The 23,350-nt window shown below is 37.7% G+C and overlaps 1 protein-coding gene across 2 annotated transcripts in view; it reads right to left on the bottom strand.

Moving 5' to 3' along the window:
- Nucleotides 1-705: 705 nt before the first annotated feature.
- The window catches only part of LOC150083725 (UPAR/Ly6 domain-containing protein bou-like), an 84,552-nt gene continuing 61,907 nt past the window's right edge, over nt 706-23,350 (bottom strand). Inside the window, exons 2-3 of one of the 2 annotated variants that reach the window (XM_090377447.1) lie at nt 15,664-15,804; nt 706-1,208 (exon numbers count right to left, since the gene is read on the bottom strand). In XM_090377447.1, coding sequence (XP_090233573.1) covers nt 1,006-1,208; nt 15,664-15,804 — 344 coding nt within the window. In that variant the 3' untranslated portion in view covers nt 706-1,005. Of the gene's footprint in view, nt 1,209-15,651; nt 15,805-23,350 lie in introns of both variants that reach the window. The other variant, XM_090377446.1, reaches the window with a different exon arrangement.

Raw genomic sequence — 23,350 nt, 5'->3', positions numbered from 1 at the left:
TTATAAAATACTCCTTATAAAATAGTGACGTTTTTACATTATATACATTTTGGATTGCATGTTATGTTGGTAAGGTGTAATAAATATACATGTATTATGCCTTATAAAACAGGAATGCAGTAATAAAGGGGACGTCCAGCATTTTTTTTTTTTTTTTGACTTTGGCAAAACAGAAAATGCTGAACATAGTGGGTGAAGACAAGAACTCACATGGGTTCTTGTGTGCATCGCAAGGATAGTTTCTTGACACGAATTAGTCATTTTTCGAAATAGAATTTAAATTTTTGTTGTTAACGTTTATATTTATTTATTTTTTTAATTTAATAATTAAATTCAAAAGTTATTACATGATACTAAAATCCATATTATATGGCTATGATAATACTGTTTGATATTATTCGAATGTTTTAGACTCGGGCTGGACACACCTGCATTAGCGAATTTTGCATTATATATTACATGCTATTAGTTTATTACAAATATCGTATAATATATATATACACACGTGTATACAATTATAGCCAAGACGTATATTGTATTTAATTGTGTATATATTAATTATACAAAGATTTATATAAGTTACAATAAGAAGTGAGGCAGAGACCATTAAGAGAACCTAAGGATTTAATTGAACGAATTTCTAAAACTTTTCTGATTCACAATTTACAGTACTCAAATGACATAATACTACAATATCTAACACACATTAGAACATTACTAGGACACAAAAACACAACATTCGCTCACAAAATTCTTGGAAGGTCACTGTACATGCACTGTAAGCTGCCATTACTGTTTGAGGTTTCCCGTTTCTTTATTGGTGCACGATTCGTCAGGACTGTTGTCCACCATGTATATTTAAACACTAGATTCACACTCGGAGTATGTCTTGAGTGAAATGTGTCAACGTCTTCCCATCAAGGGGGAGAAAACCCATTCATCCTCCAGCATGCGGAGTGGAAATGGGTTTATAAGCACCAACTACAAGTTTGAGTGTCAGATAACTCAGAACGTACTCACGGCTACTAACAAACTACAAAGCGCCATAACGATTAAATGTGGTGTCCTCCAGGTAGCGCTGTTGCAGCCATCAGTACCACACGTGTAAACACAGGAACGATATTCACGGTCATCGCCAGGTCGACGGATGTACTCGCAGTAATTACCATGGTCACGGGATGAACAAAAACGTTTGGTTCCGATTTGTCCTGAAAATAAAAGAAAGATTATAAATTAAATTAATTCCACTTATTATATAAACATTTTTGCATATATCTGATTTTCGATGGTCTCAGTATACCAATAAGGATCAAATATTTCGTTACTAAGAAAATTAATTATCCTGGTACTAGAGGGTCATCTACACACACACACACACACACACACACACACAATGCTGCCACTTTATTAGGCACGCCGACCTAGTAGCATGTTGAGCCTCCTTTAGCTTTCAAAACAGCCTGAATTCGTCTAGGCATGGATTGAACAAGATGCTGAAAACGTTGTGCAGGAATGGAGTACCATGTAGACATGAGTGTGTCACGCAGTTCCTTGAGATTCGACGGAGGTGTACGCCTGCATCGAACGGCCCTTTCCAGCTTATCCCACCAAAGATGTTCAATAGGATTGAGATCCGTGGACTGAGCGGGCCACTGCAGCAAAGAAAAGTCATTGTCATATTCCTGGAACCATTCCATAGTGATTCGGGCTTTGTGCACCGGCGCATTATTCTGCTGGAATTAACCATCTGACTGAGGATAAACTGTCAACGTGAACGGATGCACTTGGTCAGCAACGATGTGGCATTCAGATGTGAATCTATGGGTATCAATGGACCCAACGTGTGCCAAAAAAACATTCCCAACACCATAACACTGCCCTCACCACCTTGCACAGTAGACGTCAGACATGACGGGTCCATGGATTCATGTTGTTTTCGCCAAATTCTGAGCCTTCCATCAATATGATGCACCAGGAACTTCGACTCGTCAGACCAAGCAACTGTTTTCCAATCCACGATAGTTCAGTGCTGGTGTTGATGTGCCCACAGGAGGCGTGCTCTCTTGTTTTTCATTGATAACAAAGGTACGCGATGTGGCCGTTGGCTGTTGTAGCCCATTCGCGACAAAGTGAGACTAGTGGTCCGCTGCGATATTTTGTTCTGACGTGATGTGCGACATTGTGGCCCGTCTGTTTGCTTGCACAATTCTAGCCATCCTCCTCTGACCTCTCTCATCAACAAGCGATTTTCTTCCACAGGAGTGCTCTTGAGAGGATGTTTTCTGTTGCACCATTCTCAATACACCATTGAAACTGTGGTGCATGAAAAGTTCAGGAGAACTGCCGTTTCAGAGATGCTTTGTCCAGCACGTCTTGCACCTGCTACGTTCGAAGTCCGTTAGATCACTCCTTTTCCACATCTTGCTACGGTTTGTACGTTTAACTGATACTAGACAGGTTGTTCTACTGCATTTATATCCACAACTGTGGTCATGTGACTTGCAACGTTGTGGGACAAACCATTTGTGTGCACAACAGGGGTGTACCTAATAAAGTGGCAGCACAGTGTGTGTGTGTGTGTGTGTATATATATATTTATTTTTTTATTTTATTTTGTCTCGTTGCTGTGGAACAAAAAAAAAGCTTATTTTGCTTCCTTTTTATCTGTTTAGATGTCCAACCTTTAAATTTATTTGATAAGGCAGATAAATTCTCACTGAGTGTTTGGGGGTGGGGGAAATCGCAGGATAATAAATTCTTTGAATGCATAACGAAAAACAGTAATATATTTTTTTAAAATGTTGAGAAACTCAACAATTACAAGAATATTTTTGAGATGTTCAGTTTCTCAACATTTTAAAAATATATATAAAAAAATACAATTAGCGTCGTTCAGCAGAAAACGTAGCGCGACATATTGTGCCCGAAATTTAACTTTACAGTTCGTTTACTCAGAATTAGACAACGTAGTCATAAAGTTCAATGAACCTAGTGTTGATTGGAATTAATGGAAGCCAACTGTTTTATATTGTCTGAACAATAATTTTATATCGTAAGATCATTGCGGTTTTTAGATAAAGGAATAGCCGTAAAGAGAATAGCCCTGACAACACACCACCTTGAGTGAAGCTTTCAAATTTCTATTAGAGAGATGAAATTTAAGAAATAGAGGATATTGCCTTGAATATAGATAGTAGAACTGCTAGCAGATTTGGTTGAAAGAAATCAGAGGCTGACTGAAGGTCATTATCTGTCGCTGCCAACTCCACGGTTGCTTTTTAGTATCAAACAAGATCGATTTTTTCCAAGTTTTACAGAAAGCTTTATAATTATTATTAATCTTTGTATGGATACTACTGATATACACTGAAGATCCAATTTCCCCCATTGTCTATTACTAAAGGAAGAAATTGAAGCAAAATGCTTAGAATAAACACATCGGAGAATCGCTTTTTTTCATGTAAAGAAATTATGAATCACCAGAACGTTTTTGAACAAAACTGGGTTTCATAAAAACTTTGCTACTTAATAAACAACACGAAATTGGACTCATCTTAACGGCCTAAAATAAGAATACTTTTAGAACTTTTTTCCAAATTTGAAGATTATTTATCAATTGGCTTCTTCCCAAATGCATTTTCTTGTAACTTCCTTCTGTTCTATCCAAAACCTGAAGTTATTGGCGTGCATAAAAGAAAAAAGTTGTTTAAATAATCATCTTTCTTTGTTCATTGCCAATTTATTGTCCTAGTTGGTTCTTATCCAGTAACTTTCCAACCATAAAACATTGACATGAACTTTTCAGAGAACAACATATTTCTTAACCATTAGGTTTTTTTTTTTTTTTTTTGTGCACTGAAGCAAATAACTAGCGCATGCAGCAATGTTCTTTTAACCATTAGTAGGTGGCAATGTATGCCACAGTTACTTAACATAGTTAAGTAACTGTGGCCTACATTAATTGTGTAAAAAGTTACTTAACATTGAATGATGACGCCTTCAAGCCTTCTTTTTCTACTGAAAAAGGATTAGCGTGTTTTTAATTCCCTTGATTCTTAATCATCATTCTGAAACTGAAGAAGACTTCATTTTTTATGGAAAACAAACTGCATTTTAAGCTTCAGGTGATATATATAAATATATATATCCCCTCCCCCCCCAGTTTAAAGAAGTCCACTTTTATTAAACAATCAAATGACATTCGTGCTCTCAAATATCTTCAGCCTTGCAGACAGTTTGCGTTGACCGTGGACTGCAACCACGGTGAACACAAATGCGTGTATTGAATAAAAGTGTCATAGGCCTAATGACTGTGATGAGTATACCAAACAGCTATACCAAGAAATAGTGGGCTAGAAAATCAGAATATCTCAAAAGGGGGATTTTAACTTTACAGATATTGACTGGAATTTGTGCATTGGTCGCTCACACACTAGCAAGACTTTTGTAGTTTTTTTCGGTGACTGTATTGTACAGCACTATGTTAGAGAGGCAATAAGAGGAAGCAATACCCTTGTTATGGTTATCACCAGTGATTCTTCATGCATTAAGAATTTGCAGGTAAAGGACCCACTGGGTGGTAGTGATCACAGTGTGCTAATGTGGAATTTAATTAAAAACAACTACCCAGGGCCTGTTGTGGGCCTATGCAAACTAGGAATGCCCCTAGGGCGCGTACTTTGAGAGGGCCTGTAAATGGTAATGTATACAGCCAAAATTAATGATATCCAGTAGTGTCACGACGAGCATGAATGGTCATGTTCCTTATAAAATTTGCAAATAAAATACAATACTTTCAAATTGCAATGTTGTAGTTTCTGGTCAAAAGGTGTGTGTCCCAATAGGTTCACATTAGCATATACACTGTGCTGCCACTTTATTAGGTACACCTACCTAGTAGCATGTTGAGCCTCCTTTAGCCTTCAAACATGATGCACCAGGAACTTCGACTCGTCAGACCAAGCAACGGTTTTCTAATCCTCGATAGTCCAGGGCTGGTGCTGCTGTGCCCACAGGAGGCTTACTCTCTCGTTCTTCATTGATAACAAAGGTACGCGATGTGGCCGTCAGCTGTTGTAGTCCATTCGCGACAAAGTGCGACTAGTGGTCCGTTACGATATTTTGTTCTGCGTACCAAAGTTGTATTCTGACGTGATGTGCGACATTTAACCCCGGGGGCTCACATCTGGTGAGTATGGGCTTGGCAAACCCATGGTCCTGAGCTGGATATCATCATTCTTCTCTTTCTTGGTGATGCCTTCTACTTCTCTCTCTCACACACACAGGGGGTAACTCGGGATTTTTTTTTTTTGGCTGGTGCAGCATAAGCCTCAGGCTTCCTTGTACCATATGGCTAATAATAATAATAATTGTGGCCCATCTGTTTGCTTACACAATTCTAGCCATCCTTCTCTGACCTCTCTCATCAACAAGCGATTTTCTTCCACAGGAGTGCCGTTGAGAGAATGTTTTCTGTTCGTTGTACCATTCTCGATGCACTCTTGAAACTTTGGTGCGCAAAAAGTTCAGGAGACTTTCTGTTTCAGAAATGCTTTGTCCAGCACGTCATGCACCTACTACCATGCCACGTTCGAAATCCGTTAGATCACTCCTTTTCCCCATTCTTGCTACGGTTTGTAGCAAGCTTAACTGATACTAGAAAGGTTGTTCTGCTGTTTTTATATCCACAACTGTGGTCATGTGACTTGCAACGTTGTGGGACAAACCATTTATGTACACAGCAGGGGTGTACCTAATAAAGTAGCAGCACAGTGTATTTCCTTTGAGATATATGCAAATTTATTTGCTCTACATTTTTATATTGATTGTAACCCTAATTTTGGATTATACTCCTAATTTCTTTTTATTAATAGAGTGCAGAGTCCCTCAGAAAATATTTTGCCTAGGGCCCAAATACTCCAAGGATAGGCACTGTAACTACAGTAAAGGGAAAGGCTTTTGCTTTCGTAAGGGTGACTACAATGGTCGCAGGCAGTTTTATATAGTGGGACCATCTGTTGTTACCAACAGTAAATTCTAAATGTGAAGTAATCAAAGAAGCTACTAAGCTTTTCATAACAATGAAGAAATACTCTTCAAGGCTTAGACCTATATGGATGTCAGTTCATGCATGTAGCAGAGAAGAAAACTGCATAGGAGCATATGATATATATATATATATTTTAGTCTGTAGGCAAGCTAAGGCAGATTATTATTAGCCATTTGGTGCTAGGTAGCCTGAGGCTTATGTTGCACTAGCCAAAAAAAAATGAATTACAGAGAGAGAGAGAGAGAGAGAGAGAGAGAGAGAATCACCAAGAAAGAGACGAATGATGATATCCAGCTCAGGACCCTGGGTATGCCAAGCCCATACTCACCAGATGTGAGCCCCTGGAGATAATAAGAAGTCTGTGACAAAATGCAAAGAACAGCAGCAAAGCCTTCTATGCTTTGTTAACAGTAGAAGGAAAGGGTTGAATATTGATGACTCTGCTTAGGTTGCTGAGAAATTGAATAGGTATTTAGCATCTACATTCACACATGAGGAATTCTTTGTGGGAGAGCTAGAAGTTTATCAAACTTTAATGGGTAGCTAAATTATTTTGTGATAACTGAAAGGAAAATGGAAGAGAAATTGTTGAAGCTAAACATAAAAGAGCTGCCTGGGGTGGATGGAATCTATCCGGTTATATTAAGGGGGAAAGCAAACCCTTAGCCATAACTATGAGAGCATCCTTGGATTCAGGGAAGGTCCCTATGGTCTGGAGATGTGTGAATGTATCCCCAATTCAAAAAGCGAAATCAAAAGGTGACAGGAGTAATTACTGAATGTTAGCTTAATGTCTGTTCCAAGGAAAATAATGAAGTCACTGGTTAGAGAAGTACTGAAGGACCATCTAGACAGGAATGTAATTATACTGCAGTCACAGCATGGATTTTTTATGGGGCAGTCTTGTCTAACCATTCTGATCGGATGCCATAATGCAGTGAGTTATCAATGGGCACTGCTCTTCGTGGACTAATGTTATTAGTGGAGTACTCCAAGGTGTTTGTGCTGCGTCCATTCTTGTTTTAAATATTTATTAATGATATTGATGAAGGCTTAGTGTCTAAGTTTGCAGATGATACAAAGGTTGGCAGGGTGGTTTAATGACATTAATGATGGTATGCTACTGCAACAAGATCTAGGAAATTATTATACATTATATTTAGCCATACAGTGCATGGAAGCCTGAGGCTTTTGCTGCACCAGCTAAAAAAAAAAAAAAAAAATTCTGAGTTACTCTGAGGAAAAGAGAGAAAGAGAGAGAGAGAGAGAGAGAGAGAGGAGTAAAAGTAAAAGGGAATCTCCAAAAAATCTTGAGTACTGCACAAGTCTGGAGGCCTCAATTTAGGAAGTATTTGCCACTGGAATGAGTACAGAGAAGGGCAATGAGATTGGTGAGAAGGACAAAGGGGTGCCTTTTACCAAGAAAGGCTTCAGTTCTGGAAATTGCAGCATCTGCAGACAGATCTGATTGAGGTATTTAAATTCAGACACAGCATGGAATTGTTAATTGGAAGTCTTGTCTGACGAATTTGATTGGATACTAAAACGTGGTTGCAAAGGATGCAAAAAATAATTTTTATATCATATACTTGGATTTCAGGAAGCTTTGATACCTTTGCACATGAAACACTGCCATACAAATTGGAGCACATGGCATTAAAGGCAAGTTGCTGCTATGAATAAACGGATGGTTAAGTGGGAGAAAATAGAGGGGTGTTAATCACTGATACTGCTCTTCGTCGACTAATGTTATTAGTGCAGTCACCCAGGGTTCGGTGTTGGGCCCATTGTTGTTTTTTATATTTATTATTATATTACATTAAGCCTGATATCAATGATATTGATATCAGGCTTAATGTCCAAGTTTTCATATTATACAAAGGTTTGCAGGGTTGTTAATGACAGTAATGACTGTATGCTTCTGCAACAGGATCTAGAAAAGTTGTGCAGAAGTGCTGAGAGGTGGGAATTGAAGTTTAACATTGACAAGTGCAAAGTACTGCATATGGATAGCAGTAACCCCAGATATAATAATTACTTGTGTGAATCTAATGAATAATATATAGTATATCCATTTATAAACATAGACAACTTCTGGAAACCAGGCGTAAACCAGTTGTAATCAGCCTTCTGCATCTCCTAAGGGCACAAAAGGTGATATTGTTGTACAAGTTGGCACTAATGATATTAAGAGTAGGAGACCAGTGGAAATACTTAACAAGGACAGGTCAATGTTGAAAAAAAGCCATGAGTTAGGATTGAATTTGAAAGTGTCTGCAATTCTGCCCAGACAAGATAGGAGAGAGTATATGATGAGAGCCTTGTTGATTAGTTTGGCCCTGGAGAGATTGTGCAAGGCTCAAGGGGCAGAATTTTTCTCAGCCTGGTCTGTGCTTGTTAACAGGAGAGACTGCTTCTACAGGGATGGGATACACTTAAATAGAAAGGGGGCAAGAATATTTGCTGATGCTATCAATGCAATGTTAGATGTGTCGGAAAACTGCTAGCTTGAGGAGATACACAGACTAATAGATTAACAGTAGCCGCTGGGAGAGGTGAAAGTGGTTTTTCACTGCTTCTATTGGAATGAGCAGCAGCCTGGAAAACAAGGTGCGGGGGATTTCAGAGACTGCTGGGAATCATTGCGGAACAAGTAAATATATGGGCTGTGTTAGGGTAGCCAAGAATAGGAACAGGTGCATGTATACTTGTGTGTACACCAATGCTATGCTAGGAGTTTGGTAAATAAATTTGATGAATTTGAGGTGTTGGTCAAAACACCAAAGGCAGATATTGTTGGGATGAGATGTGGTGTCACACAGATATAAGGAATGCAGAACTGGAATTTGGGGAATACAATGTTAATAGGAAGGGAGGAGAGGTTATGCTATTAATTAAGAAACACAAAATCCAAGGAAATACAGCCAGTTAACATGGCTGGACAGTGTAGTGTCGAGTCAGTTTGGTGTGACATCAGCACTGGAAAAGCAAAATTGAGGAGTGTGTTATAGGCCTAATGACTCTGATCAGTATAATAAACAACTGTACAGAGAAATAGAGTAGGCCAGTAAATCAGAGTGTCTTATAATGGGGGATTTTAATTTCCCAGATACTGACTGTCATTTGTGGATTGGTCACTCACACACTAGCAAGGCTTTTCTGGATTTATTGGACGATTGTTTCCTAAAGCAGCATGTTCGGGAGAAAACTAGAGGGAGTAATACTCTTGATTTGATTATCAGTAATGATTCTTCATGCATTAAGAATCTGCAGAAAAAGAACCACTAGGTGGCAGTGACCACAGTATGCTGAAGTGGGATTTACTCAAAGAGGTAACTACCATCAAGGGTAAAGGGAAGGGTTTTTGCTTTCGTAAAGGTGACTACGGTGAGACAGTATTTAAATTCTATACGGTGGGACCAACTGATGATGTTACCAACAGCAAATTCAAAATGGGAAACATTCAAAGAATTAATCTTGGAAGCTACTAGCCTTTTCTTATCAACTAAGAAATATTGTTCAAGGTTTAGGCGTAAATGGATGTCAGATGAACTAATGAGACATGTGGCAGAGAAGAAAAATGCATGGGATACATATAAATTAACAGGTGACACGAAAGCCTATGATAGCTATAAGCTGGTCTGGAAACAAGTCACAAAGGAGGTTAGGCAGACCAAAGCAGATTACGAGAAATCCTTGACAAAGAATGCACAGAAAAACAGTAAAGAGTTCTTTACTTATGTAAATTCTAGAAGGAAGGGGATGAATCATATTGGTCCACTTGTTATCAATGGTTCAACTGTTGATGATCCTGCTCAGGCAGCTAACAAACTAAATGAGTATTTTGCATCTACATTCACACATGAGGAGTTATTCAGGGAGGGGAATGCCAGAGGTGAAATAAATTCTGGCGGTGAGCTAGATGATTTTGTAATAGCTGAGAACAAAGTGGAGGAGAAATTGTTGAAGATAAACATAAGAAAGGCACCTGGGGTAGATGGAATTTTATCCAGTTATATTAAAGGAAGCAGCAAAGGAAGTAAGCAAACTCTTAGCCATAATTATGAGAGCTTCCTTGGACTCAGAGGAGGTACCCATCGACTGAGATGTGCAAATGTGACCCCAATTCACAAAGAAGGATCAAAAGGCAACACAAGTAATTACAAACCTGTTAGTTTAACTTTTGTTCCAGGGAAATTGATAGAGGCAATGGTTAAAGAAGCATTGCATGGTCATCTACACTAGACTTCAGTTATAGCTCGGACACAGCATGGGTTTGTTAAGGGGAAGTCTTGTCTTATGAATTTGATTAGAATTAGTATTATTAAAGACACATGATGCAAGAAAGAAAACTTATAAAGCATCAGCCAAAAAAAAAAAAAAAAAAAAAAAAAACCTTCTAATTTCACCCATCCACTCACTCCAAATGTTTGTCTAGTTCTGCCTTGAATCTATTTAAGCTATCAACTTCTACAAGGACAGATGGAAGTTCCAGCAATCAACCACATGCTGGCTAAAAGGCAAATTTCTGCACATCTATCCTACAACTTCCTTTCCTCAATTTCAATTTATGCCCTCTCAGGTGATTATTCTGAGTAAGAGGAAGAATCCCATCAGCATTGAGCATACTCAAACCATTCAAAGCTTTATACACCTCAATCAGATCACCTTGCATGTGCCTAGTCTACAGACACTGTAATTTGCAAAACTTAAGTCTATTTTCGTAAGAGCAACCCTTGTTCCATTCACTAATCTTGTTGCCCTTCTCTGCACTCACTCCAGCAGCTCTACATCCTTCCTAAAATGAGGCTTCCAGATCTGTATACAGTACTCAAGGTGTGGCCTGACCATTGCCTTATACAAGGGGATAATCACCTCCTTATCCCTGCTAGAAATATTCCTGTATATCACTGACAAGACACCATGAGTTACTCTTGCAGACTGTCTGTACTGCTCAGAAAACTTCATATCTGCCTGCACAATTAACCCCAGGTTCTTTTCATTGTCTACCACTGTCAATGTAGTACCACACAGTTGATAGGTTACTCTGGGGATACTGCTTCCCATATGCAGTACTTTACATTTGTCAATGTTAAACTTCAGTTGCCACCTCTCAGCCCATCTGCTCAACTTTTCTAGATCCTGTTGCAGCAGTGTACTGTCACTAGTTTCATTAACAACTCTGCCAACCTTTGTATCATCTGGAAACTTGGACATTAAGCCTGATATACCATCATCAATACCATTAATAAATACCGAAAACAACAATGGACCCAAAACTGAACCCTAAGGGACTCTACTGATAACATTAGTCCATGAAGAGCAGTGTCCATTGATTACCACTCAACCATCCCTTTATCCATAGCAGAAATTTGTCTCCATTGCCACACTGCCAATTTGTACAGCATTCTTTCAGGTCCAACAGTATCGAAAGCCTTTCGAAGATCATAGTATATGATATCAAAGTTATTCCTTGCATCCAGTTCCTTTGTGACCACATCAGAGTATCCACTCAAATTGGTCAGACAAGACTTCCTCTTAACAAAACCATGCTATATCTGAGCTATAACTGAAGTATTGTCTAGATGATCCTGCAGTGCTTCTTTAACCAGTGCCTTCATTAATTTTCCTGGAATAGAAGTTAAACTAACAGGTCTGTAATTACTTGTGTCACCCTTTGATCCTCCTTTGTGAATTGGGGTCACATTTGCACATCTCCAGTCCATAGGTACCTCCCCAGAGTAATCCCCAGATGCTCTCATAATTATGGCTAAGAGTTTGCTGACTTCCTTTGCTGCCTCCTTTAATATAACTGGATAGATCCAATCCACCCCAGCTGCCTTTCTTATGATTATCTTTACCAATTTGTCCTCCACTTTGATGTCAGTTATTACAAAATCATCTAAGCTCACTACCAGAGTTTAATTCACCTCTGGCATTCCCCTCCCTGAATAACTCCTCATGTGAATGTAGATGATTGGATACTATGATGTAGTCACAAAGGAACTGGATGCATAGAATAATTTTGATATCATATATTTGGATCTTAGAAAGGCATTTAATACTGTTGCACATGGAAGACTCTGCACAAATTGGAGCAGTGTGACATTGGAGGCAAATTGCTGCTATGGATAAAGGGATGGTTGAGTAGGTGAAGAGAGATGTTAAACTTCAGTCAACTGAAGTTTAACATTGAAAAATGTTAAAGTACTGCATATGAGAAGCAGTAACCTCAGCGTAACATGTCAACTGTGTGGAACTACAGTGACAGTGGTAGACAATGAAAGGGCCCTGGGGATAATTGTGCATGCAGATATGAAGTTTTCTGAGCAGTGCAGATGGTCTGCAAGTGTAGCTCATGGTGTCTTGTCAATGATATACAGGAATTTTTCTAGTAGGGTTAATGAGGTGAAAGTCCCCTTGTATAAGGGGACTTTCAGGTCAGGCCACACCTTGAGTACTGTATACAGGTCTGGAGGCCTCATTTTAAGAAGGATGTAGAGCTGCTGGAATGAGTACAGAGAAGAGCAACAAGATTAGTGAATGGAACCAAGGGGTGCTCTTATGAAGAAAGGCTTAAGTTTTGCTAATTACAGTGTCTGGAGACTAGGTACCTGCGAGGTGATGTGATTGAGGTGTATAAAGTCTAACATGGTTTGAGCATGCTCAACTGACGGGATTCTTCCTCATGTTCAGAACTATCGCCTGAGAGAACAAATTCAAATTGAGGAAAGACAGTTGTAGGATAGATGTGTGGAAGTTTGCCTTTTGCCAGCAGGTGGTTGATTGTTGGAACAATCTTCTATCTGTTGTTGTAGAAGTTGATAGCTTAAATAGATTCAAGGCAGAACTAGACAAACATTTGGAGCAAATGGATGGGCGAAATTAGAATTTTGTTTTTTTTTTTGGCTGATGCCATATAAGCTTGCTTTCTTGCATCATGTGCCCTTACTAATGCTAAATAGGGCTCTGCTGTAATCACCTTTCCTTTTCAAGAGCATCTTGTGGGATGCATGATGATTTGTCCTATGATTAAAGCCGGCCCCTTTCAAAATCGGCCTTGTGGTAGGCAGTGGCATACCACCATATTATCTGATGCCATACAGACCATAACAAAACCAACTCCAAAAACTGCTGTTAAAGGAAGACCTGCAACTAGGTGGAAGGATGGGATCAGTGAATTTTTAGTGTAACATTTTGCAATTCTGCTCGTACAGCACATGATCGATGCAGTTGGAGGAATTTGTTGGTGGCCACAACAGCTCCTCAGGGGATCTGTGACTGGAAGAAGAAGAGAACCCCAGATAATGTACTAAATGTGTTCAACTACACTCAGAGTAGTGGAGAATGAAAAAGACCCGGGGATGATTGTGTAGTCAGATATAAAGTTTTCTAAACAGTGCAGACTGGCTGCCAGAGAAGCTCATTGGGTCTTGTCAATGATATACAGGAATTTTGCTTATATAAGGCAGTGGTGAGGCCACAGGCTACACCTTGAGTATTGAATACAGGTCTGGAGGCCTCATTTTATGAAGGATGTAGAACTGCTGGAGTGAGTACAGAGAAGGTAAAAGAGATTGGTAAGGGGAACAAAGGGGTGCTCTTAGGAAGAAAGGCTTAATTTCTGCAAAATGCAGCATCTGGAGACTAGGCACCTGTGTGGTACCTGCTTAAGGTGTATAAGGCCATGAATGGTTTGAGCAAGCTCAGTGCTGATGGTATTCTTCCTCTCACTCAGATTATGCATCCACCTGGAAGGGACATAAATTCAAATTGAGGAAAGACAATTGTAGAATAGATGTGCAAAAATTTGCCTGTAGACAGTTGGTGGTTGATTGCTGGAACAAACCTACATCAGTCATTGTGTACGTTGACAGCTTAAATAAATTCAAGGAAGAACTGGACAAATTCTTTGAGCAAATGGATGGACAAAATGGGAAGTTTTTTTTTTTTTTTTTTTGGCTGATGCTGTATAAGTTTTCTTTCTTGCATCACATGCCTCTACTGATGCTAATGGCCTTGGATGGATTGAATAAGCTAAATATTGATGGCATTCTTCCTCTTGCTGAGACTATACACATGATAATGCATAAATTTAATTTGAAGAAGGATGGTTGCAGGATAGACGTGCAGAAGTTTGCCTTTAAGCCAGCAGGTGGTTGAATGTTGGAACAGGTTTCCATCTGTTGTTGTGAAAGTGGTGGTTTGAATAAATTCAAGGAAGAACTAGAAAAATTCTTAGAGGATATGGATGGATGAAGTGTGTAGGTTTTTTTTTTTTTTTTGCATCATTTGCCACTACTGTTACCTCTGAAATAGCAGCCAACCATTGGTATGCCTATGCACGTGTCTGTGCATGCTTGGATATACACAGATATACGAGTCAGGAATAGTTTGAACATGCATGCTCATCAGTTTGTATACTAATTTATGTAACTTTCACTGGAAGCCAACTCTCATTGCAAGTGGATCTGTCTGGTCACCTTTTGTAACCAGTCCTAGTAAATAATCTAATCCAGTTTTTTAAATTATTTTTAATGAAATATTTTTAAAAAAACTGTTATAAATTTGTACACGCTGATGAACAATTGGTTTTTTGCATTGTATTTGTTAACATATTTATATTTAAATTTTGCATACATTGTAAATATGGCCATGCTCTGCTACATTTTTTTTTTTTTTTTTTTTTTTTTAATTCACTTGTAAATATCAACTGACTAGTAAGAAATGAGAACTGATTTGGTTTGGGTTTGGTTATTTTGGTGCATGAGCAGCTAGGGCTATAATGCACCAAGCCAAAATGAGAACTGAACTGAGATTTTCTAATAACTTATCATTCACTGGGCTAAAGTTTACTCCATTTGGATTAAACTTTAACTAGACCACCAGATTTTCCAGATAGCCAGATCTTTAACCAGATAACCAGATTTTTCTGCTTCTGAAGTTAATCAACAAATAGTCAGGTATTTTGCATCTTCACAAAAAAAAAAAAAAAAGCCAAAACTTTCTAAAAGATATGAAAATATTAATAAAAGAAAAAAACAGATATTTATTCGCTAGATGCCAACTTTTGTCCAGCTACTAAAGAAACTCATTAGCTACTTTCACAGACATGACATCACAGAAAAGATGGAGTTTTTCTTCATTTACAATAAGTACACATCGGAAAATGGTCTGGGCTCTTAATACCACTTAGGTAGTTTGTATTAGATAGAAAATTAAGTTTATTACTTAAAACTAGCTCCGGTGAGCTTGCCTGTTGAGGCGGAAAATAAATGAGCATCTGCCTCTTCTATTGAGAAACCAATTTTAACGTTTCAGAAGATTTCAATTAAAAACGCACTTAAAAGTCGGGATGCAAAGTTTAAAGAGATCTTCTCTGTTCAAAAAGGAACAAAGGATGGTATTTTTAAATATATTAAAATCCAAAAATAATTACGATAAGAGTGAAAACCCATTACGTTTTCACGCATGCGCACTAGACACACCTATGCATGGACATTTTGTTTTGAGTTCATAATGTGGAATTTTTTAATGCAACCTACTTTTCAAATCACTTTCAGTCGATTAAAATTAGAATTTATGCTTCTACAATCGCATACCTTTATATATACCTGTGGCTTTAATGCAGAATCTGGCTTCGAATACATCGTCACAAGACTCCTCTTGAAGATTTGCAGTTTCCTTATCGAAATGCTCTGCACAGTGTAGTTGCTGATTGGATTCACATCGAAAGCACTTTAATGAAAACGTTACTGTAAAGAAATTGCAAATATATTTCGTTAAGAATTAAATAAAACACCTATTTTTTTATTTACAGAAATGCAAAAGAAATATTAAAAACTTCCTGTAACTTAAAAGTTACAGGAAGTTTTTAACTTTTATATATTTTTTTGAAAAAATATATAAAAAATATTTTAACCCAATATAATTTATAAATATATATTTTTTGAAAAAAGAAACACAATGAAGTCCGTTTTTTCCTTTGGTTTGCTTCCAGTACGTAAATTTTGAAGCACCATTTTCTCGGTGGAGCGGCATCTTCTTGTTGTTCTATGTAATCGAGCACGACTCATTAAAGTTGACACTTTAGCACCTTTTTCTTGCTTAATGACGAGCTAAAGTTTTTGTTCAGTAGAAAGAACAACCTTTTTTCTTTTTTTAACATAATGGATGCACATCGATTCAAAATAAATGACCCAGAAAAGAACGCTAAAATTAACCGTAAAGTAGTAAAATTGAAAGTTCACTAAAATTATTATAGAATGGGCTAGTAGGCAGAAATCAAAGGTGGTTTCTGAGAAATTCGAGGGCCTTGCCCTCAGAAACATTACAAACATTATTCCTCGATAGAGATTCGGTTAATCCACAACCGGGATAATCGAGTCTACTGTATAATTCTCTTCGGATTAATGGTTACGAAAAGCCCTCCGACAACTTCACTGTGCATCTTTGAAACGATTTTCATTTGTAGTATATTTTTAATAGCTGCACGATTTCTTCAACTTCTTTCGTAACTTATATACAATTTTTCACTCACAGCTTTATCTAATTCAACATTTATTCTGCTTTTGTCCTCTACATTAAAAACATGAGGAAAAACTCTGATGCTGTTGAAATTTTACTTTGAGGACAGCAACAATTATTAAACTAAAATCGGGCTCGGTTAAGGTTGTGTGATGTTTTCTTTCCAGAAACTTCGATTTTCATCCCAAAAAATGAAGGAACCCAAAAAAAAAAAAAAAAACATTTAGGCTGAAGCATGTATTTTAATGGAATTTTTCAGGTTATTTTCCTGTGACAGTTCATGGGTCCTCTGTCTCTTAGGTTTCCATAACCTCTCCAACAACAATAATGTTTTTGTTTTCAGTCTGATTCAAAGCATGAAACCATCAATGATACGCGAAGTGGTTCCCCCTTAACTTGAGTAACTCATCTAAACAAGCATTTTCGTTCATCGGCTGAAACATGCGATTATAAGAAAAAGAACGGAGAAACGGTTCAACTAACTTGGTTTTGTTGCATGAAAATGCCTTTGCGCAATGATCTATTTTGGTTAAACAGAATGATGCATGCTCCAATCCCGCTAAACAAGGAACAGCGGGATCGGAGCATGCACTTACACAGACAGATCTCGCACCGTACATTATGCAGCAAAAATTCTCGAGAATGCTTAGAAAATATATCAATGATTGCTAAAAAAATGCTTACAAAATGTTATTTGAAAACATCACTGCATCAATTTAACAAAGTCCTGGTAGTGGCTACTCTTACTCAGTTTTGTAAAGTGGGTCTGGCGAGTTTAGCACGGAAAACCCGTTTATGAATAAAACTTGTACAACGTTCACACCCATTACTTGACATTTATGGTTGCGAAACTAGTTACTCTCCAAAGCTAAAGAAGTTTCAGATAACAGGTATTTTAATAGCAATTTTGTAAAATTTTGATTTTTTGATGCAGCAACTAAACACCGGAAAGAAGAATTCGAAATATTAAAAGGCAGTTTTTGTTCCCCCTACTCCATTAGAGAGATAGATAGATTTAAACTGCTAAATGTCATCTGAGTAAGATAATTCCCTACTCTCACCCCTCACCTACTAAATCATCTAGCTCTTCCGTGAGGTTTGGCAAAACTTTAGCTTGTTGTAGTTTCATTTGCTTTTGCACTGCTGTGAACATTTTAACTTCAAATCAGCGTCATAATGTAGAAGAATGACAGACATCCACCCATTTCCCATCTATCACTACACTTGACGTAGCGAGTTTTTTCATACTTGTATGACATCACTAACACCAGTAGTTTTCCATAACCGTTCGACCCATCCCTTCCTCTTTCTTTCCAGCTGACAACGGAACATTTTCAGCACATCTTTCTATCGACTTATACCGAGCTTCATTTCGTCGATTAAACGAGCTCTATTCACCTGTCTTTTCCAGCCTACCGAGAGAGAAAAAAATCTATTCAGTAAGGAAAACAAGCTGTCCTTCGACGTTATACGTGCAGGCACTCCGCAATAATATTTCTAGTTCAGCAACAGCCTCTCTTTTTCCCACTTCATCATTAATCTAATTAAATGTCCTCAGTGCAGTAATCCTGCTTATTAATCCTACCATTAGTCTTGGAAATAAACAGTAATCACAGAGATCGATATTGAAGTTCAGAATGGGACATACGAGTATTTAATTTTGTTCTAATATTATGTTAAATTATAATGGATGAGTACATTATGGTAAGACCAGGAGTTAAGAAATTTCTTCCAGATCTAGACGCCACTTACAAAACTTAGGCACCAGGGTTAACCTATTAATCTAGGCGATTGATCAACAGTCGTGACCAATCGTGATTAATTGTTATGAGACATTTGACAAATAATTAGAAATGACGTGAATTTCAAAAAGTTTCATGTGTGAAGGCCGAAAAACTTTTGAACATTTCTGTGAAAATACAAGTTGCCAAACAGTGAATTTTAGACGCTATGGCAGGCCCGGGCAAACTATGGCCCGCGGGCCGCATGCGGCCCGCCGTACATTTTTGTGCGGCCCGCGAGCTTTAATTGTATTTTCGAAAAAAAGTTTACTTATTTTATGCCTTTTGCGACGCCTTTTTGAAAAATAAATTTGTATGTATAATACATTATATAATTTGTCGACTTGTAAATTGTTTTATCATCTCTGTATTGTTCAAATTGAGATAGAATTTGAAATTGTGCGCGAACCGGAGCGAGCCAACGGACGCTTTTATAACGGTATAATTTGCGATTATAAACTAACTGCGCGAAACTACGGTAACAGGCATCCGGTGATGACGACAACGGTTTTGCTGCGGTGGCGGAGTAATAGGATAGGACTGCTGACCGGCCGATCGTGAAGTTGCTGAAGATTCCAGAAAATAAATTTGAAAAATATTGTGAAATTATCAACGCGCTGAATGACGACTTTTCACGAATATTTGGCGACTTCCGAAAAATTGAGACGAGTTTGGCAATAGTGCGCGACCCATTTTCAATAGAAATTGATAGTGCACCGAGTGAACTACAGCTTCAGATTATAGATCTGCAGTGTGATACCGATTTAAGGGAATTGCGCTGTCGTGAGGAAATCTGTAAATTTTACAATACTCTTAATTCGGACAAATTCGACGAACTTAAAGACTTTGGCCGAAAAATGTTGTTTATTTTTGGATCAACCTACATATGTGAACAAACATTTTCCATCATGAATCTAAATAAAAATTCTTTACGATCAAAACAAGCATCACCGATGAACATTTAGCAGTTTTAAGAATCTCAACTACAAAATTAACACCCGAAATTAAAAAAATGGTAAAAGATGTAAAACAGTTCCATTCATCTCATTAAATTCTTGGTTGTTAGAGAATAATTTTTTTTATGTTATATTTCTTCGTCATGATAACAAATAATATATATCTAAAAATAGTCATTTACGTGCGGCCCGCCTTCTTTTTGAATTCCTAATGTGGCCCTTCAGCCAAAAAGTTTGCCCAGGCCTGCGCTATGGCAATCTGGCCTTTGCAATTTGCTATGCTGGGTAGAACTTCACACACGTCCTATTAACAGAACTCCCTAACCAAACTGTCAGGCGTCAATAAAAAACCATCGATCTTCTAGTAAATGGAACAGTTACTTTGAGCAGGTGATATAGGAAGGTGATGCAGGTTATACTCCTTATTAGTGCTTTAAAGTAATTAGTATAAATTATTGTATCTCGTATATGTTCTGTGGCAGAAGTTCCCAATATTTTATTATTATTATTTTTTAATTTGCGTGCCAGTACCGAAAAAAAGAAGAAACGTTTTCTTGTATGATCACAATGTTTTTGTAACAAGGCAAATACTTTTTTCGGATGTACTGCTTGGCGTACGGTGGTACGTACCCGTCGTATGTAAAGCCAGAAGCTCAGCGCCACTGCTGTATGAAATTCAGGAGTGGTTACTCTGTTTGTAACCTAATTAGCGGTTTCTGCGATAGCACAGTGGTATCGTCGCCCTTCTCCCCACACTGGTTGGAAAAGGCCCTAGTTCGAATCCCGTCGATGACGCGAGGAACTTTCGTGGGCTTTTTTCACTCCGTGGCTGAGTCAGTCTCAGGCGTAGATAGCAAGTTTTTTTTTTTTTTTTTTTTCAGAAACGGGTTTTTTCGTCCAGCAAAACAAGCAAATCGACCAGAGAACACACGCAATTTACAGACATAATACATATGCGGGTATATGTAAGAAATCATATGTGGTCCTAATATAATAATTTGAACCTCATTAGCTACTCTGTATATCCAGTCCTATCCTGTGCTCGGAAATTAGAGGAAGGTACATGAAATACAGTTCACTCTCACTCTGCACCGCTATTTGGAAAATTGTACTAGCTTAGATGGCAGGGTAACTGGAATAATGTCATCTCATTATTTCGAATTGCTATTAAAACAAAATACTGATCATCTTGGGCCAAGCAGCTCTGAAACTACCTTGTCCTAGTATTTTGAAAAGATCTTGAAACTCTCAATTGTCTTCCGACATCTTAGGAAATTTTATAAACGATTATGGCTTACCATTTGGGAAACAAATCATGAGATTGATGCCTCATGAAACCAGGGGAACTCAAGGGTGCAATATTTTTTAAATCCGTACTCCTTCGTGAGTATTTTCTCTTATAAAAAAACATAATTATACCCAGTTGTAATTGTCGGTTAAGTGGTGAACTTAGAAATATTATTAGCGTATCTAATAAACCAGCTGAATGTGAAAAATTTAGCTGAAATACAGCTTTAATTTAATAATAATATAAAACAAATGGTACAAATTCACCATGAAGATTAGATATTATTTATTAGCTGAAGTAGGTATTGTGTAAATGAAATAATACGATGAAGGGGAAATAACAAGAGAAATTGTTATTTTTTAGAGAGGGCGTCACTGTCTTTCTAGCAAACGACGCTGTTTTTGCTTAGATCTTTAAAAGAATATTTTTAATGATTTAATTAATAGAATTGTGAGTAGGTTTTGACTGCATATCATTGCTTTTCATTGAAAAAACGTTAATTTTTGTATTCAAATGATTATATTAATATATTTTATATGCCAAATTGACTGCAGTTTTTTTTTTTTTTTTTTTGCCGAAATCATTAATTTCTGTGTTCAGATGATTATTATATCAGTGTATTACATGTCAAATGCAAATGATAGGCCGAAAATCGTCCCAGATTTTGATTACCGTTTCGATCGGCATCAATCACTGACTGAAGGAACAGCACGAAAGTTGCTCGATATTGCATATGTTCGGGTTACGCTGCCATTTTAATGAGACGGTATTGAGCTGCCAGTTATTCTGAAAGACCAGTGCGCACAAGTACTTGAAGCGCCCGGAATGGGATAAAGTAATAGGGACAGAAAAAGAAAAATAAGGACACGAAATATCTGCGACCATTCAGTATTTCAGAACTTCCACGCCTGTTATTCTTGGGGTAGTCATGGAAACAGATTACCGGACGCAGGAAAGTGCCGTCACAATAATGTACCATGGGATTTGGTTGACAGGACTTCTGCTGCTACCTGTCATACTGTTGACATCAACATCGTAATGTAAGCTTTTCTAGAGAAGAAATATCCAGGCTGCTTTAAAAGGCGAATGGAACATTCCTGAAAGCAGTTCGCTGCGAACCAAGCCGATGTTATATCCTTTATAATTTTCCTACCTTCATTCTCTAGGGACATCCGTCAGCACGAGACAGACGAGCACATCTGCACTTGCCGAAGTAATTGAAGTGCGCCATTCGCTTGTAAGATTTAAGGGAACAGCCGATCAGGATAAAGGGATGAAACGAACGGCCAAAGAACTCCATGGAACGATACGAGATTTCAGAGCAGTTATAAATTACTTGGGGCTCCAGTGTCTAAATTGTTTTTTGAGCGATCTATTTGGATTTTAGGGGAAATGTTAGGCATTCAATAAAGGCGGAGAAAGAGACCCCCATAACAGAGATCTCTTTTATTCGCAAATATGAAAAATATATTCGCTGAATCTTAGCTATTAGGAAGATACGGATAGTTTAAATAAAGCCACCATTGTCCCAAAATGCACATACCAGAATCTCTTTATAATTCAATTATTCAGTATTCCACAGTCTCCAGCGATTCGGGTGTGCAAGCTTACTCGGTGTCTGAATTATTCTTGGAACTGGTGGATACTTTGAAATACTTTCTTTTATCTCGTTTCCTCTAGAAAGAAACTTCTGTATATTGTACATACACAAGTGCATATGCGATTAGATTATTTTTAGAATCGGAGCTTTTAGATTATTCCATTACAGTATATTTCACGGAATTATTTTATTTCTGTGGATACTCAGTGAAGACAAAATTCCCTTAAGATAAACCTTTAAATAAAAACTTCGATTTACAGTATCAAATGGATTGGGCCCTTTCTCTTACAAGAAGAACTCATTAAAAAGTAAAATCAAGAAGCAAATTTGTACCGTAATTTCTGTTCCTGAAACTGGGTTAAATTCTATTGAGAATTTTTTTCCCCAATAGAATTTGGATTCGACATTTTCTTTACAGGACAGTCCAATCAGTTAACATCACAGTTATTTGCTTATTTATTTATTAGCGAGTGCTATTATTATGTTCTTAATATAATAAGCAGGGCCGTGCAAATGAGGGTACATGGGATACGCCGCTCCAGGACCCCGATCTAGGGGCCCCAATTGAGGGAGCCATCAAAGTCTCAACATAAATAAACGAAGCCCCTTAACCCCTTTTGCATCTGGGCCCCCAAGTACCTTTGCACGGCTCTGATAATAAGAGAGTAATTAATATAATTATTATTCCATGTTAAACTGTAATTGAGCCTGTATACTACCTCAAAAAATGTTGTGTTCATTTAACTGCCGCAGTAAATCGGTTACACTGAAATTGTGAATTTTCTGACCGCTTGACCATAAAAAAAGTACTATTATTTATTTATTTACGCATTAGGCAACGAAAGATTAGCAGAAATACTGTGTTTTAAATAAAATACTGTACTGACAAACATTTCGCTAGAGAAAATGGCGTCTAGTCATCAGAATAATATGGGCACATTACCTTGTTGTGCATGCATTTTCTTTGTCCGTGTACTTTCGTTGTACAGGGAGACCACAATATAATTTTAGGGTGCGATTTTATAAGAAAAAGCTCGCCTCATACAGGATGGTTATAATTCTTCAAGTGCGTCTGTTTGGTCGCCTGTAGATGGCAAACTATGAATCGCCCAAAAGAAAATTTGAAAAGGTTTAAAGACTGCGGAAACG

Source organism: Mastigoproctus giganteus, chromosome 7 (assembly GCF_048544385.1).
Source record: "Mastigoproctus giganteus isolate SK-2022 chromosome 7, ASM4854438v1, whole genome shotgun sequence".
Lineage (NCBI taxonomy): Eukaryota > Metazoa > Arthropoda > Arachnida > Uropygi > Thelyphonidae > Mastigoproctus > Mastigoproctus giganteus.
Note: the sequence above shows the minus strand (reverse complement) of the source record. Positions and strands in the feature narration are given on the sequence as shown.